The 17068-nt window shown below is 43.6% G+C and overlaps 1 protein-coding gene across 1 annotated transcript in view; it reads right to left on the bottom strand.

Moving 5' to 3' along the window:
- Nucleotides 1-5886: 5886 nt before the first annotated feature.
- LOC122920777 (C-factor-like) overlaps nucleotides 5887-17068 on the bottom strand; it is a 40508-nt gene continuing 29326 nt past the window's right edge. The window contains exons 4-6 of the mRNA XM_044270503.1: nucleotides 12646-12783; nucleotides 10723-10833; nucleotides 5887-6197 (exon numbers count right to left, since the gene is read on the bottom strand). Coding sequence (XP_044126438.1) covers nucleotides 6084-6197; nucleotides 10723-10833; nucleotides 12646-12783 — 363 coding nt within the window. The 3' untranslated portion in view covers nucleotides 5887-6083. The remainder of the gene's footprint in view (nucleotides 6198-10722; nucleotides 10834-12645; nucleotides 12784-17068) is intronic.

The following is a 17068-nucleotide window of genomic DNA, read 5'->3' as shown; positions in this document are numbered from 1 at the left end:
GAATCGGGTAAGCCTGACATCAATAGTGGGGAAATTAATGGAAACCATTCTTAAGGAGAGGATTGTGGAACATCTAAAATCCCATGGATTGAAAGATGAAAATCGGCATGGGTTTACTTCAGGGAGATCATGTCCAACTAATCTTATTGATTTTTTTTTTTGATTGGGTAACTAAAATAATAGATGGCGGAGGTGCAGTAGACATCGCTTATCTAGACTTTAGTAAGGCTTTTGATACTGTCCCACATAGAAGGCGTGTCAATAAATTGCAGTCTTTGGGCTTGGACTCCCATATTGTTGAATGGATTAGGCAGTGGCTGAGGAACAGACAACAGAAGGTTGTAGTGAATGGAGTATATTCAGACCATGGTCTTGTTACCAGTGGGGTACCTCAGGGATCTGTTCTGGGACCAATATTGTTTAATATCTTTATCAGCGAAATTGCAGATGGCCTCGATGGTAAGGTGTGTCTTTTTGCTGATGACACAAAGATTTGTAACAGGGTTGATGTTCCTGGAGGGATACACCAAATGGAAAAGGACTTAGGAAAACTAGAGGAATGGTCAAAAATCTGGCAACTAAAATTTAATGTTGATAAGTGCAAGATAATGCACCTGGGGCATGAAAACCCAAGAGCAGAATATAAAATCAGTGATACAGTCCTAACCTCAGTATCTGAGGAAAGGGATTTAGGGGTCATTATTTCAGAAGACTTAAAAGGTAGGCAGACAATGTCATAGAGCAGCAGGAAATGCTAGCAGAATGCTTGGGTGTATAGGGAGAGGCATTACCAGTAGAAAGAGGGAGGTGCTCATGCCGCTCTACAGAGCACTAGTGAGACCTCATTTGGAGTATTGTGCTCAGTACTGGAGACCATATCTCCAGAAGGATATTGATACTTTGGAGACAGTTCAGAGAAGAGCTACTAAACTGGTACATGGATTGCAGGATAACACTTACCAGAAAAGATTAAAGGACCTTAACATGTATAGCTTGGAAGAAAGACGAGACAGAGGGGATATGGTAGAAACTTTTAAATACATAAAGGGAATCAACAAGGTAAAAGAGGAGAGAATATTTAAAAGAAGAAAAACTGCTACAAGAGGACATAGTTTTAATTATGTAAATAATTAGAGGGGCAAAGGTTTAAAAGTAATATCAGGAAGTATTACTTTACTGAGAGAGTAGTGGATGCATGGAATAGCCTTCCTGCAGAAGTGGTAGCTGCAAATACAGTGAAGGGCCAGGGGCTATCCATAGTATTCAGTATATTGGGCAGACTAGATGGGCCAAATGGTTCTTATCTGCCGACACATTCTAGGTTTTTATTATAGGGACCTAATAGGGGACATTATTTTGGAGGACACTATACAGGCATTATTACTGGGAGCATTTTAGCGGACACAATTATTACTGGGGGGCATTATAATTGCTGGAGACACCATAAGGACACTGTCTACTGGGGTCACAATTTTTTCAGCAGGGGCATTGGTGGGAAAAGGGCGGGGAGGCTTATAGACAAATTAAGAAATCTAATATGTTTTTAAAGGGTTTCTACCACCAGAAATACTGTTATGTAGCTGACTGACATTAGCGATGCGCCCATGTCAGCACTACATAACAGTATGTTTCTAATGTTAGTCCCTGCAGCCGTTTTTGTTAAAAAAGCACTTTTATTATATGCTAATGAGCCTCTAGGTGCTATATGGGCGTAAAATCAGCACCTAGAGGCTCCATCCACTCACCCTGTATTCCGCCCAGCTCCTCTTGATTGATGCCACTGTTCCCAGCATTGTTGGCGAAATCCCGCGCCTGCGCCGTTCACTTCGGTCTTCGGCGCAAGAGCAGTGAGTGAAGGCCGCTCTCCTGATGCCGGCTTCCTCACTGTGACGTAGTCGGCGCAGACGCAGTGAGGAAGCCGGCACCAGGATCGCATCATTCACTCACTGTGCCTGTGCCGAAGACAGATGTGAACAGCGCAGGCGTGGGATTTCGCCAACTATGCAGGGAACAGTGGCATCAATCAAGAGGAGCTGGGCGGGCACAACACTGGACCTGGGCGGAATACAGGGTGAGTGGACGGAGCCTCTAGGTGCTGATTTTACGCTCCATATAGCAACTAGAGGCTCATTAGCATATTATAAAAGTGCTTTTTTAACAAAAACGGCTGCAGGGACTAACGTTAGATACATACTGTTATGTAGTGCTGACATGGGCGCATCGCTAATGTCAGTCAGCTACATAACAGTATTTCTGGTGGTAGAAACCCTTTAACAAACTGCAGAGCCTAGATGTGGCTGAAAGAATCTGTCATGGCGGTCTGGGTCAAACGAATGAGAAGAGGAAGGAGAACGTCTACTTACAGGATATGTCACTAGATGGAAGAGGCATGTGTTGCTGTAGTCTCCTATATGTTTCCTAGTGCTGGCAGGAAGTCTGCTGTATGTATGTAGGGCTGGCTCACTACTGTCTCATCTGATCCAAGTCTTTTTTTATTATAATTATATGTATTTAAATTTGGCGACAAATTTTAATTTGGTGAGTAAATTTTTCAGATCAGGAGACAATGGCCCTTTTAGTCTGGAGCACTGGTTCCCCACCCAGAGGCTCTCCAACTGTTTCAAAACTACAACTCTCAGCATCAACTTGCAGCTTTTTTTTTTTTATTTTTATTTTTTTAACACACATTTCTGCATATCTCCAAAAATGGGAAAGGTTGTGCTACTGCGCACTGGTGAAATATACCGTTGAAACATTGACCTAAATTAACTCTTAAATAGATTTGTACAAGAGATTTGTAAGTGCTGACAGATGTCTCTTCTGGGTCAGGCCTTACTTATCTAAAGACACAGCACTCTTCTCTGATATTTTACACCACCGGTTGGCATCCGTGTGAGGGGATTTTTGAAGACACTGGCAGCACTGACCCACATCTTCTGCGGTCACCAGGGTTGTTCCAACCAGAACAGGTGAGCTATACAATTGACATACTCGCCCTATGAGCGCTTCTTTTCCACTCTGCCATTATTGCATTTGTTTCAGTGGGAAGGAGCAGCTGTAGTTACTCCATCCCGTTCCAGTGAATGGAACGAAGGCGGCGTAATTACATGCGCTCGTCGCTGCGATGTAGACGACGAGCAGGTAAACAATAAAGTGGCGATTTAACCGCTACAGGACTGCCGTACGCAGGATTGCGTCCTGCCAGCGGCCCTGCTCTTCTGGGTGGACGCATATACGCGTCCTCCCGCGATTTCCTGTGAACGCGCGCTCACAGGAACAGAAGGTAAGCGAGTGGATCTCCAGCCTGCCAGCGGCGATCGTTCGCTGGCAGGCTGGAGATGTGATTTTTTTTTTTAACCCCTAACAGGTATATTAGACGCTGTTTTGATAATAGCGTCTAATATACCTGCTACCTGGTCCTCTGGTGGTCCCTTTTGTTAGGATCGACCACCAGAGGACACAGGCAGCTCAGTAAAGTCGCACCAAACACCACACTACACCCCCCACCCCCCCGTCACTTATTAACCCCTGATCACCCCATATAAACTCCCTGATCACCCCCCTGTCAGGCTCCGTTCAGATGTCCGTATGATTTTTACGGATCCACGGATACATGGATCGGATCCGCAAAACACATACGGACGTCTGAATGGAGCCTTACAGGGGGGTGATCAATGACAGGGGGGTGATCAGGGAGTCTATATGGGTGATCACCCCCCCCTGTAAGGCTCCATTCAGAAATTTCTTTGGCCCAAGTTAGCGGAAATATATATATTTTTTTGTTTGTTTTTTCTTACCAAGTCTCGTATTCCACTAACTTGTGTCAAAAAATAAAATCTCACATGAACTCACCATACCCCTCACGGAATCCAAATGCGTAACATTTTTAGACATTTATATTCCAGACTTCTTCTCACGCTTTAGGGCCCCTAAAAAGCCAGGGCAGTATAAATACCCCACATGTGACCCCATTTCGGAAAGAAGACACCCCAAGGTATTCCGTGAGGGGCATATTGAGTCCATGAAAGATTGAAATTTTTGTCCTAAGTTAGCGGAAAGTGAGACTTTGTGAGAAAAAAAATAAAAAATAAAAATCAATTTCCGCTAACTTATGCAAAAAAAAATAATTCTATGAACTCGCCAGGCCCCTCATTGAATACCTTGGGGTGTCTTCTTTCCAAAGTGGGGCACATGTGGGGTATTTATACTGCCCTGGCTTTTTAGGGGCCCGAAAGTGTGAGAAGAAGTCTGGGATCCAAATGTCTAAAAATGCCCTCCTAAAAGGAATTTGGGCACCTTTGCGCATCTAGGCTGCAAAAAAGTGTCACACATCTGGTATCGCCGTACTCAGGAGAAGTTGGGGAATGTGTTTTGGGGTGTCATTTTACATATACCCATGCTGGGTGAGAAAAATATCTTGGTCAAATGCCAACTTTGTATAAAAAAAAAATGGGAAAAGTTGTCTTTTGCCAAGATATTTCTCTCACCCAGCATGGGTATATGTAAAATGACACCCCAAAACACATTCCCCAACTTCTCCTGAGTACGGCAATATCAGATGTGTGACACTTTTTTGCAGCCAAGGTGGGCAAAGGGGCACATATTCCAAAGTGCACCTTTCGGATTTCGCAGGCCATTTTTCACACATTTTGATTGCAAAGTACTTCTCACACATTTGGGCCCCTAAATTGCCAGGGCAGTATAACTACCCCACAAATGACCCCATTTTGGAAAGAAGACACCCCAAGGTATTCCGTGAGGGGCATGGCGAGTTCCTAGAATTTTTTATTTTTTGTCGCAAGTTAGTGGAATATGAGACTTTGTAAGAAGAAAAATTTTTTTTAATAAAAATCATCATTTTCCGCCAGCTTGTGACAAAAAATAAAAAGTTCTATGAACTCACTATGCCCATCAGCGAATACCTTAGGGTGTCTACTTTCCGAAATGGGGTCATTTGTGGGGTGTTTGTACTGTTTGGGCATTGTAGAACCTCAGGAAACATGACAGGTGCTCAGAAAGTCAGAGCTGCTTCAAAAAGCGGAAATTCACATTTTTGTACCTTAGTTTGTAAACGCTATAACTTTTACCCAAACCATTTTTTTTTTATCAAAGACATGTAGAACAATAAATTTAGCGAAAAATTTATATATGGATGTCGTTTTTTTTGCAAAATTTTACAGCTGAAAGTGAAAAATGTCATTTTTTTGCAAAAAAATCGTTAAATTTCGATTAATAACAAAAAAAGTAAAAATGTCAGCAGCAATAAAATACCACCAAATGAAAGCTCTATTAGTGAGAAGAAAAGGAGGTAAAATTCATTTGGGTGGTAAGTTGTATGACCGAGCGATAAACGGTGAAAGTAGTGTAGTGCAGAAGTGTAAAAAGTGCTCTGGTCATGAAGGGGGTTTTAGCTAGCGGGGCTGAAGTGGTTAAGTTGTTCCATGTGTGTTCCTAGAAGGCTCCTTTCCAATAATTGACCCGGTCTTCAGCTGAGATGGGACACAAAGTAGAGGACCCAGAAGCTGAGAGATCAGCCCTCCGGGAGGACACCATACACATTAAATGTTCGGCCAAACCCTCTCCACCCTTACTCCTCCTGCTTCCTCTGTCACCCCATCCCCCCCCCCCCCCCTTTACTTGATTGACAGGGCCAGGCTCCTGTACATTCATCTTGTCTGGCCTTGTTAATCAAGAAGGAGATGGAGGGGGATGGCGGAGGAGCAAGAGTACACAGAATGACTCGGGTCCACCCTCTGTGCACTTAACTGCTCATATTGCATTTTTCCTCTGGATCGAACCAATATAAAGTTATCATTCCATTTTGCTGGGTTGGCCCTTCAAGGCATTGTGCCAAGTAAACAGTGAATTTCATAGTAACAGGTTCCCTCTAAAGGCAATTTTTTTATTTATCGTATACTGCCATCTGGTGGCCAACATGTATATGGCATATGCACTTATGTTGGCATTCTGCATGATTACATGACACATTAGGATAGAAACTTAACGCTTCATCTGCAGGCAGTTTTTATTAATAGATCACGGTAAGTAAATGATTTTCCACTTCGTTGTCTTGTTTTCAGGGTTTACCAAGGGATAATTTTTCCTTCCCAATCTACAAAAGTGCCACTCTGTTTTTCATTGAGGGTTGAGATAATTTTCATCATGCTGCTGACGCTGTCTTCTTTTGTTAGAGGTGCCTAAAAACAACAAGCACAAAAATTATTTTATCAATGGGTTTAAAGAAAAGCTATAGCCTTGGCCCCTTTTTACTGGGACACCCTTATGAGTCAGTGTCTGACTGCTGTTTCCCCTGGTAAATCAGCTATGTACTAGGGTAAAACCGCGCCAAGGTTTCTCAAGTAGCTCGGGTCTTGGGTGGGGCCCAGAGCTCTCTCCCTCCTCCCATTGTAAGCATAGCTGCATGCTGGAGGTAACTGGGAGCTTGCGCTCCTGTAATTTGCCCACTGGCTCCTGGTTTTGCCTATATGGCACAGGTAGGTAGGTTTAGCGTTAGGTACTGAGCTACTTGAGAAACCTTGGCGCCGTGCTCGGGCTCAGACATGTCCTCCACAGTAGGATATGTTGGCTAATCTCTCAATTTTCATCAGTATGAGGGTTTAGTAAGACCTCAGAGTGCACCTGTCTTTGTAAAAGTTATTGTTATTTTGTTCATCACATCCACACATTTGCTATCCTGTGTAGGATGTCCATTGTGGTACTTTTGGTCCGCTGCGGGCATCCTCCATTGTATGCATTTTTGCTGGGGGTTGCCAGTAGCAGCGGACCACAAGTGCAGGATCTGCCGCCCCAGTATAGATGCACCACTGCATATGGGGTTGAGCACTTCCTGCTTTTCATTGCCACTGTTTTATACTAGGGTCAGTAGTCTCCGTATTAAAGATCTAGGTCTTCGACGACCCCTTTATTTAGGAAATTGCATGAACAATTGTATATGGAACTTTAAAGGGCACCTGTCAGAAGATCTGTCCCTATGACACTGGCTGACCTGTTACATGTGCACTTGGCAGCTGAAGACATCCGTGTTGGTCCCATGTTCATATGTGCCTACGTTGCTGAGAAAAATGTTGTTTTAATGTATGCAAATGAGCAACAGGGGCGTTACCGTTACACCTAGAGGTTCTGCTATCTCTGAAACCGCCGCACCCCCAGCAGTTTGATAAATAGGGTCAGTGTGATCACGTTTACACTGTCTGGCCCTAGTCATTCCATGTTCAGGGGCGTGAGAGTGTGGAGCCTCTATGTGTAACAACAACGCCCCCATTGCTCCTAGAGGCTCATTTGCATATATTAAAACAACATTTTACTCAGCAATGCAGGTACATATGAACATGGGACCAACACAAACGCCTTGAGCTGGCAGGCGCACATGTAATAGGTCAGCCAGTGTCATAGGGACCGATCTGCTGACATAGGCCACCTGCACACAATGTGTGGAGTAACCCCAGCCTAGTACAGCAATGTGTGCGAGATTACACAAACCTCATGCACACTTTGCAGATTGTCAATTATGTTTGCTGTTTTAGCAGCAAATTTCACCCTTTTCCAATGAAGGGTCAGATCTTTGGCAAAACCACATCTAACCCGCACCAAAATCCACAAATTAGAAATTGTGGATTATGGTGAGGATATGTTGCAGAAATGCATATAAAGCCGTACTGAAATTTGCGTGGATCTTATGTGCAATCACCCGCATCGTGTGCAGGCGATCTAACCGGTTCAGATCCAAGCTATTTGGGGCCTTCAGGACAGGACACAGTTTAGCCATTTTGAGCACATGTTGGTTTAATGGCTACAATTAGAGATGAGCGAAGCGACTTTGGATGCTACAATTCGTTATAATCCTGTACAGAGATCAGTCTCTGTACTGTATTAGAATGTATGGGCTCCAATGAGCCAAAGTAAGTTCACGAAGTCGCACGAGACTTCGTTGAATAACTTCGGTAATTGATTATTTCTTAAAGGGGTTATCCCATCTTAGACAATGGGGGCATATCGCAAGGATATGCCCCCATTGTCTGATAGGTGCGGGTCCCACACCTATAAGGAGAACGGAGCAGAGAAAGTGGAGGAGGGCGCACTGCGCATGCGCAGCCGCCCTCCGTTCATTTCTATGGAGCCGCCGAAAATAGTCGAGCGCTGGCTCGGCTATTTCCGTCGACCCCATAGAAATGAATGGGAGCGTTGGCTGCGCATGTGCGGTGCGCTCCCATTCACTTCAATGGGAGAGGCGGGGAGCTGCGCCTGGTGGTGGTCGGACCCGGGGTCCTCCAGCCACAACTCTCCCCGGCTCCGTTCTCGTTGTAGGTGCGGGTCCCAGAGGTGGGACCCGCACCTATCAGACAATGGGGGCATATCCTTGCGACATGCCCCCATTGTCTAAGATGGGATAACACCTTTAAGTGATTTGGTTCCGAGTGGTACCTTGGAGCCGAAGCTGAATTCGGTTCCAAGGTGTTTCACTGTAATAATAAATTACCAAAATTATTCAACGAATTTTTAGCCAAGCGACTTCAGATGTAGCATCCGAAGTCGCTTCGCTTAGCTCTAGCTAAAATGTTATTTTAATTAAAACAGTAAAAAATGTGTATTTTTTACATTATCGCTAATCTTATTCTGTTCATATAATGTACCTAAAAATATCTTATTAGCATTAGTCATTGGCTAGTGTAAATTTTGATGTATGTTCAATGTGGTCTCTTCTAGTGGTACTTCACCTACTGGCAGTGGGAATTTTCATTAATATGGTCTGTCCCTCAAAAGTCAGAAAACACCCCTATACACCGCACAGTGAAAACTGCTTCTGTCCTCTATCCAGGGTCACCTACATTCAGCTGCCCCGTCATTTAGGCAGACATCTAAAACCTGTGCTGTAAATACAATAGTTATGAGCCCTCTATTAGACAATAAGATATTTAACCCCAACTGGTACAAGGATTTGCTTCTCATTTCTTAAACAACTATGTCGAAAGACACATCTCGTGGTCGTGGAAAAGATGTTCGTCTGTTTGAGAAGGGTCAAATCATTGGCATGCATCAAGCAGAGAAAACATCTAAGGAGATTGCAGAAACTACTAAAATTGGGTTAAGAACTGTCCAACATATTATTAAAAGCTGGACGGATAGTGGGGACCCATCGTATTTGAGGAAGAAATGTGGCGGGAAAAAAAAAAATCCTGAATGATCGTGATCGGTGATCACTTAAATGTTTGGTGAAATCAAATCGAAGAAAAACAACAGTAGAACTCAGGGCTATGCTTAATAGTGAAAGTAAGAGCATTTCCACACGCACAATGCAAAGGGAACTCAAGGGATTGGGACTGAACAGCTGTGTAGCCGTAAGAAAACCACTAATCAGTAAGGCAAACCAGAAAAAAAAAAAGGCTTCAATTTGCTAGGGAGCATAAAGATTGGACTCTGGAGGAATGGAAGAAGGTCATGTGGTCTGATGAGTCCAGATTGACCCTGTTCCAGAGTGATGGCCGCATCAGGGTAAGAAGAGAGGCAGATGAGGTGATGCACCCATCATGCCTAGTGTACAAGCCTGTGGGGGCAGTGCTATGATCTGGGGTTGTTGCAGTTGGTCAGGTTTAGGTTCAGCAACAGTATGTGCTCCAAGAATGAGGTCAGCGACTACCTGAACATACTGAGTGACCAGGTAACTCAATGGATTTGTTCTTCCCTGATGGCACGGGCATATTCCAAGATGACAATGCCAGGATTCATTGGGCTCAAATTGTGAAAGAGTGGTTCATGGAGCATGAGACATCATCTTCACACATGGATTGGCCACCACAGAGTCCAGACCCTAACCCCGTTGAGAATCTTTTTTTTTTTTTTTGGACAGGCAGTGTATATTATGGTGCAGGTGTTAGAGACCTAGAGCATCTGTAGATAATGACCAAAATCGATCAAGCAATCCTACAATAAGGGTATGTCTACAGGGCAGCTTATAGGAATGAATGACACAGGGCAACATGCATGTTTGCTGCGAAAATGACACAAAAATGTTTAAAATGAGTTTTTTGTGTGATTCATGTGACATCACAGCAAATGTGCGAGCCACGCTGGGACCTCATTCATTACTATAGCAGCTTTGCTACACTGCGTGCCACACCTGTCGTAGCCAAAATCACCATGTAGACGTAGCCTAAAGGTACTAGTTATATAATAAAGCGTCTCCGGGGATGGAAGTTCACTAGATGTAAATCATTGGTAAAAGGCAACAAGAATTGAAAGTGCTTGAATAATGTGAGGACAGATGAACCCAGCAGAAGTCAGACATACAGGTCCAGCATAGTTTCAACATGCCTGATCAGAGAAAAAAAAAAAAACTTTCCTGAACAAAACCTTTGGAAAAGGTTTCCTTGCTATGCCCTGATCCCATTCTCAGCACTATGTATATGGACAGCATCTGTGGTGCATCAGTTTTTTGTTGTTTTTTTCCTGCGGGACTGAGGAAAGGACATACAGATACGGACAGCACACGGTGTGCTGTCTGCATTTTTTGCGAGCCCATTAAAATTAATGGGTCTGCATCCTATCCGCAAAAGATGCAGACCAAAAATACGGTCATGTGAGTGGGGCCTAAACATCTCCCACACAGAAGCCCTGCCTGGATCGCCATGATGCTGTCAGTTCAGGGAGTTGCATCCCATTTTGCATCTTACATGAAATAGGGTATATACCCTGATATTTTCTTACCTGGTCACCTCCCATGTCGGTCTTAACCCATCCCGGATGAATCGCTATGGATATGATGCTGTCCTGCTTGTACCCCTCTGACTGGCATCTTGACAACATGTTAAGAGCAGCCTGTAAGAAATATTACAAATAGATGGCATCAAAAAGTAGCAACTGACCATCTGAGAGTCGTCGTCTAGGATTTTACTACTGATGGCCTATGGAATTCTTTTTTTTTCCTGCAGGGATGCAATCAGTTTTCATGTGTTTTCCATGCACGTAAAGAAAAGCTGAAGACTAACGATCTACATCTCCCAGCAACCATCAATGAAAAACACAATGCATCCAGATGCCTTCAGTTTTTTCACACAAGCCCCATTCACTTCTATGGAACCAGAGCTGCGTAAAAAACGCACAATATATAACGTGCTGTGGTTTTTCCTGAAGGCAGAGATGATTTGTGAAAAATGCTACTCATGTGCACAGACCCACTGAAATGAGTCGGGATCAGTACAGACGATATACATTCGCATCACATCTGGATGGAAAACTTGCTGGTGTGAAAGTGCTCTAAAACATCTGATTAGCGCGGGTGCAGGGTGTCTGATTCCCACCAATCAGATATTGGTGGTCTATTCTGGCCATCAATAATAAAATCTTGAACAAAGAATGCATATAATACTGAAACCGGACATACCCATAATTTCACCCAGACAGCCCCCCCTGATGGTAGCATTTCATGCTCCGATGGTCTCCCTTTCCCTGCGCTGGATCGCGCAGAGCGAAGGATCTTTTATTTACAATAAGACACTGCTGGGCAGAAGCTTCCGCCCAGCAGTGTGTTCTGTGACATCACCGGCTCTGATGTGCGGGCTTTAGCGCTGCCCTAGCCATTTTACAAGCTACGGCAGTGCTAAAGCCCACCCATCAGTGCCGGTGAGGTCACTGGGCCCACTGCTGGGCGGAAGCCTCCGCCTTGTAGCCCTAAGGCGAACCCGGTTTGTTACCGGAACTCCAGAAAAAGCCTATGCCCTGCACGATATAGCGCAGGGAAAAGGAGAGCATCGGACCATGAACTGCTCCGATGCTCAAGTCAGGGGGATGCCTGGGTGAAAATGCGGATATGTCCGGGTTCAGCTCTAACCCTGGACAACCCCTTTAATGTTATGTAGTTGGGTGAATGTTCTCAATACAGAAAAAGAGCTTGAAAACTTTACTAGCAATCACCAACTATGCAGTGCTCCACCACAGGGACTCTAGAAACATAGGGGGTCATTTATTATACTGAAATATACCTATATTAGGCGTATTTCAGGCACAGATGGCTGTGACTTTTCCCCACTCATGCCAGGTCAAAAAAAAGTGGGCGCGGTGGGGAAGGGGACAGGCGGGCAGACCCGTCTCATTAACCATTTTATACGCCTATTATGGTCTAAATGTAAGACAGCTAGAAAGCTGGCTTACATTTGAAGTGGCGGTGGATCTGCCGAAGTTATGGAGAGGCCGGCGCCTCTTCACAACTTCGGGTGATCCACCGCCAGATATAGGGGTTATTTAGACTGGCATCTAAAACGCCTGTCTTGATAAATGTGCCCCGTAGTGTTCATATATACAGTGTGCACACTACACAATGCCATTGTGCTGTTATAATGGGGGTAATTTATCAAAAACCGTCATGCCTTGGGAGGATGCGCTTAACTCATGGTAAATTAAGTGCATGCTCCTGCAATCTGTGCACCTAGATTTCAGTTGTTATGTATGCCAGAAAACTGGGGTCAGTGATAAATGTGCCGGGGCCACTTGTGTTTAGATTTCGGCACATTGGTGCTTAAAAAGTCATAAAACTGTGGTTTGCAACTTTTTTTACACCAGATTTTTTGCATCCGGACTATTGTAAATAACCCCCAGTGTATGTTAGCATTAAGTGTAAATGTATATATGTACCTTACTGCAGCGATAAGAAATGACTGGGAAATGAGAGAAGAGGTGGGGGACATCTTCAAGAGATCCAAGCAGTGCCGAGATGTGGACAACGGCCGACTTCCCTGTGCCTTCTGCTCTTTTTAGCAAGGGATAGAAAGCCTAAATGAACATGATAATAAAACAAGAGTAATAAAAAGGTCAAAGCCTAATAAGGGAGCATTCACACAACCGTATCCATTTTGCGGTCTGCAAAGCGTGGATCTGCAAAATACGGATGCACTCCATGTGGCATCTGCATTTCTTCCGGATCCATTGACATGTTCCATCTTATACAGATGTTGTCTGTGTGCTGTCCGCAAAAAACAGAACACGTCCTATACTATGCCGCAAAATGCGGACCAATTGAAGTCAATCGATCCGGAAGAAGTGCGGATGCCACACAGACCACATCCATAATTTGAGGATCCTCGGTTTCTGGACCACAAAATATTAAATATATATATATACACACACACACACACATACACATACACACTGTAAAGCAGAGCAGCACTCTAATATTGGGGCGAAAAATACGGTATATCCTTTTTCTTTTCTTTTAGTATGCCTGGAGAATGGGGGAACTATCTCACCGTGTGACGCTCATGATGGCTATGTTTTTGGTTCTATGGTGGTGGATCCTTCTACTTATACGGAGATGCTGTGCATTTTTATAATAATATATGTTCCCCTGGAACGCGCAATACTTTGTGATACAATTTATATAGTGCGGCTTTGTCCGCACGGTTTTTGATGGAGTATAATAGCAGTTATTATGTGCGGCATTAATATAGGAACTTGCTGTAGATACTGAGTGGCCTCTTTATATAGTGGACAGCCATCTGCTGCCCTCTGTGTTGTCCACTAGTTTTTAGAGCAGGGGTGTGTGCGCTGTATAGTAGCACCCCCCTGCTCACCAGCGTTCTGTTCCTGACCGTGCGGCCTCCACTAGTACTCTACGGTATCTCTGTGCATTACTATGGATACATCTTTATGAATGAATCGGCAGTTCGTCGATCCGATCACGTGATGTCGGTACACCGACATGCGCAGTGCGCCATCCCACACGCCGAGCAAACAATGACGGCTGATTACCATGCTGAGCGTGACACAGGCGAGGGACCCTCTTTCACAGGCTGTAAAGGAATCACTAATTATTATTATTTATGCACTATGACATGTTTTTAGATGTTTTTTCTAAGGTGGTTGCCAGATAGACACAGATTATGACATTATATACTTGGTGGAACTTGAAATGTATGTACATGATTACTTTTTATATGTGATATCATGTTATTCTGATTGTTTTATCTAATGATATTTAGTCATGTAAGTGTTTGATACCCTATATATATGCACAACGGTCCCAGCAAGCGGACTGAAACGTTGCGTGGATGAATAAAGGACTTCGCATTTTTTCACCAATTGGAAGTGCTGCGGTCTTTTTTTCATTTTATATAATATATAGTCGTGTGAATGTACCCTAACAGACATCTTGTAACATAGATTATCAAACATATCAATCTTGAAAGGGTTGTTCGAAATGATAAAATAGCTCCCCAAAGCCAGGAGTTAGGATAAAGTAAAGCTATATTCATCCAGGTACCCCCTCTGTATCCAGAGCTCCTGCCTCATTTCTCCATGACGGGCTTTCTTTACCGGGCTGTGTTGCAGATGAGCCCATATGCCCTACACCACGTTGTAGCCAATCACTGTACAGCATAAGAGTCAACTACTGAGTCCAGTGATTGGCTGCAGTGGTCATATGGGATATATGGCCACGTCCCCACTGCAGCCAAGTACACAACGACCTGTGGGGGAGGACCGAAGTGATGGATGAGTAGAGTTCTTTTATTATTTGACCACAATTCTTGGCCTTCGGGAGCTTTTTGATCATCTTGGACAACCGCTTCCTGATTCAGCCATTTTAAATTATAAGTTTTTATTCCCTGCTTTCCAAGAGCCTTAACTTTTTTATTCTATTGTTCACATAGCCGTAGTAAAGACTCGTTTTTTTCAGAACAAGTTATAACTTCTAACGGCACCATTTTAAACTTTGTTCAGTGCAATGGGAAACTGGAAAAAACTTTAAATGGGGTGAAATTGTGGAGAAAAAACTATTTCTGCTATTGCTTTATGAGTTTTATTTTTATGACGGTCACTGTGCCAGATTTATATACTGTATTTTGTTTTGATACTTGCAAGGAAAAAAAAATTCAAAGTTTTTTTTTTTTTCTTTGCATCGTCAAATTCTAATACCCATCATTTTTTTTATTTATTTCCATCTATGTAGGGGCTCTTAGTTTTTGTTGATACCATATTGGGGTATGTATGAATTTTTAATCACTATTTCATTTTTGGATGGTAAGCGACCAAAAAACGGATTTTGCCATTTTGAATTTTTTTTCTTCACGATAATCATATGGGATAAATACATTTATGTATATGTATAAGTTAGCTTTTTTGAATGCAGTGATATTATTTGTAAAATGAGGAAAGAGAGCACTTTAAATTCTTTTATTTTTTCTATTTTGTTATTTAATTTTAACTTTTTTTTTGGTCCTCCAGGGTGTTTGAACATGCAATCATTAGATTACTTATAGTGCAGTAGTTTTCCATTGCAGTTTCTGGTAAAAAAAAAAATCACTACATTCCCATTACGTACTGCCTGAGGCATGGCTGGCAGGTCTAGGAGCCTTCAGAAGGTTCTTGGCTGCCACAGCTCCCACCATCTTGCTCTGGGGAAGGGGTATTCGGTATCCGCTCCTTATAAATGACTACTCAGATGACATGGCCACAAGTGAGCCGCAGCATCTAAGGGGTTAAAAGTCTGTGCTTGGAGTGGTCTCTGATCATGGATTCTGCTGTGTAAGTCGGCAGGCATCTGTTGGCTATGGCACCGGCTCATCTTTAAAGCCTCAGCATCCTCCATTAATGTACGCTGGACATTTGGAAGAGCTTAAAGTATAACTGTCATATATATATATTTTTGGAGTATTGGATTGTGGTGATTAATATCTCCTTGGTGGCCCTATTTCAACTTTTACTGTGTATTCAATTACCCCTTAATTCCACATTTTTGTTCCCTGTACTGCCTACTTTTACCTCTGCTTAAAATAGGGTTGCTAGGCAGGTCCGTCTATGTGTTGAAGGACGGAGGACGCAGAAGCAGCTGCGTTCAAGGTCACATTACTGACAGCCAGGGACTGTAAGTAAATGATTAAAGGTCCTCCCCAGCAGCTGATAACAGTGCCTGGGCTGTGTGCACTTCTCCCTGTCCCTGCGCTTGGCAGACGCTCCCTCACTCAGCAGAGCTGGAGAATGCAGAGTTGGAGCAGCGCAGACCAGGGAAGGGAGATCTGCCGTCTGCTCAGTGTATAAATGAAAGCAACATGTGGTAAGAGGACCCCTTTGTGCTGCAGGAGATTAACTCTTTAGGGGAAGGGCTCTGGTTACTGACACTTTTGGCGGGCTATTGTTACTGGCTAGTGAGGGCAGGCGGGATTAGCCTCAGGGTGAGGGCAGTGGCGGCCATCTTAACTGAATAGTGAGATTGCAGTTTTAGGGCTGTTTCACACGAACGGATACCCCATATTTAATAAGATTCAGCCCTTAGCAACCAGTCTGCATAAGGGCTGTTTCACACGAGCGGATGCCGTGCGTGACATCCGCTCCGTGAAAGAGTGCCAAGACCCGATGCGGACAGCAGAAGCACGGAGCAGTAACATGACTGATAATGCTCTGTGCCTCTGTGATCTCTTTACTACAAAATCACAGTGAGATAAAGTTGTCACTGTGATTTCGTAGTAAAGAGATCACAGAGAGGCACGGAGCATTATCAGTCATGTTACTGCTCCGTGCCTCTGCAGTCTGCATCGGGTCTTGGCTGTCATTCACGGAGCGGATGTCACGCACGGCATCCGCTCGTGTGAAACAGCCCTTATGCAGACGGGTTGCTAAGGGCTGAATCTTATTAAATATGGGGTAAGTCAGTCTAATAGTAACTGATTCTGGAATATCATGTTATTAGTAACTACATATATGAAAATGGAAATTAGGGTCTAAGTGTGACAGTTATCCTTTAAGCTGAGCTTGTTGTCAGATGTTTTCTGCAAAAGGGTACTTGTTTTAAAGGGAATATATTGCCTTTTTTAACTAGGTAAAACATATGCTGAAACATTTTTTTATAATTTATTTTTATTTTCTCTTTATACATTTTTTTCTACATTATTTTGGAGGGACCATCTTGCTACTCCCGCAATCAAGCTGCTACAGCAGCCACGTGGACCATAGGAAACTGGCATCTAGGGATGACTTGTGGACTTCTATGGGAGAGTGCTGTGAGCATGCTCTGTGCGGATGAACTGAGCTGTGATCATCACCTGTCGTCTAGGGTGGGCCCTGT

Source organism: Bufo gargarizans, chromosome 10 (genome assembly GCF_014858855.1).
Source record: "Bufo gargarizans isolate SCDJY-AF-19 chromosome 10, ASM1485885v1, whole genome shotgun sequence".
NCBI classification, from domain to species: Eukaryota; Metazoa; Chordata; class Amphibia; order Anura; family Bufonidae; genus Bufo; species Bufo gargarizans.
The sequence above is the reverse complement of the archived record's forward strand: the minus strand, read 5'-3'. Positions and strand labels throughout refer to the sequence as shown.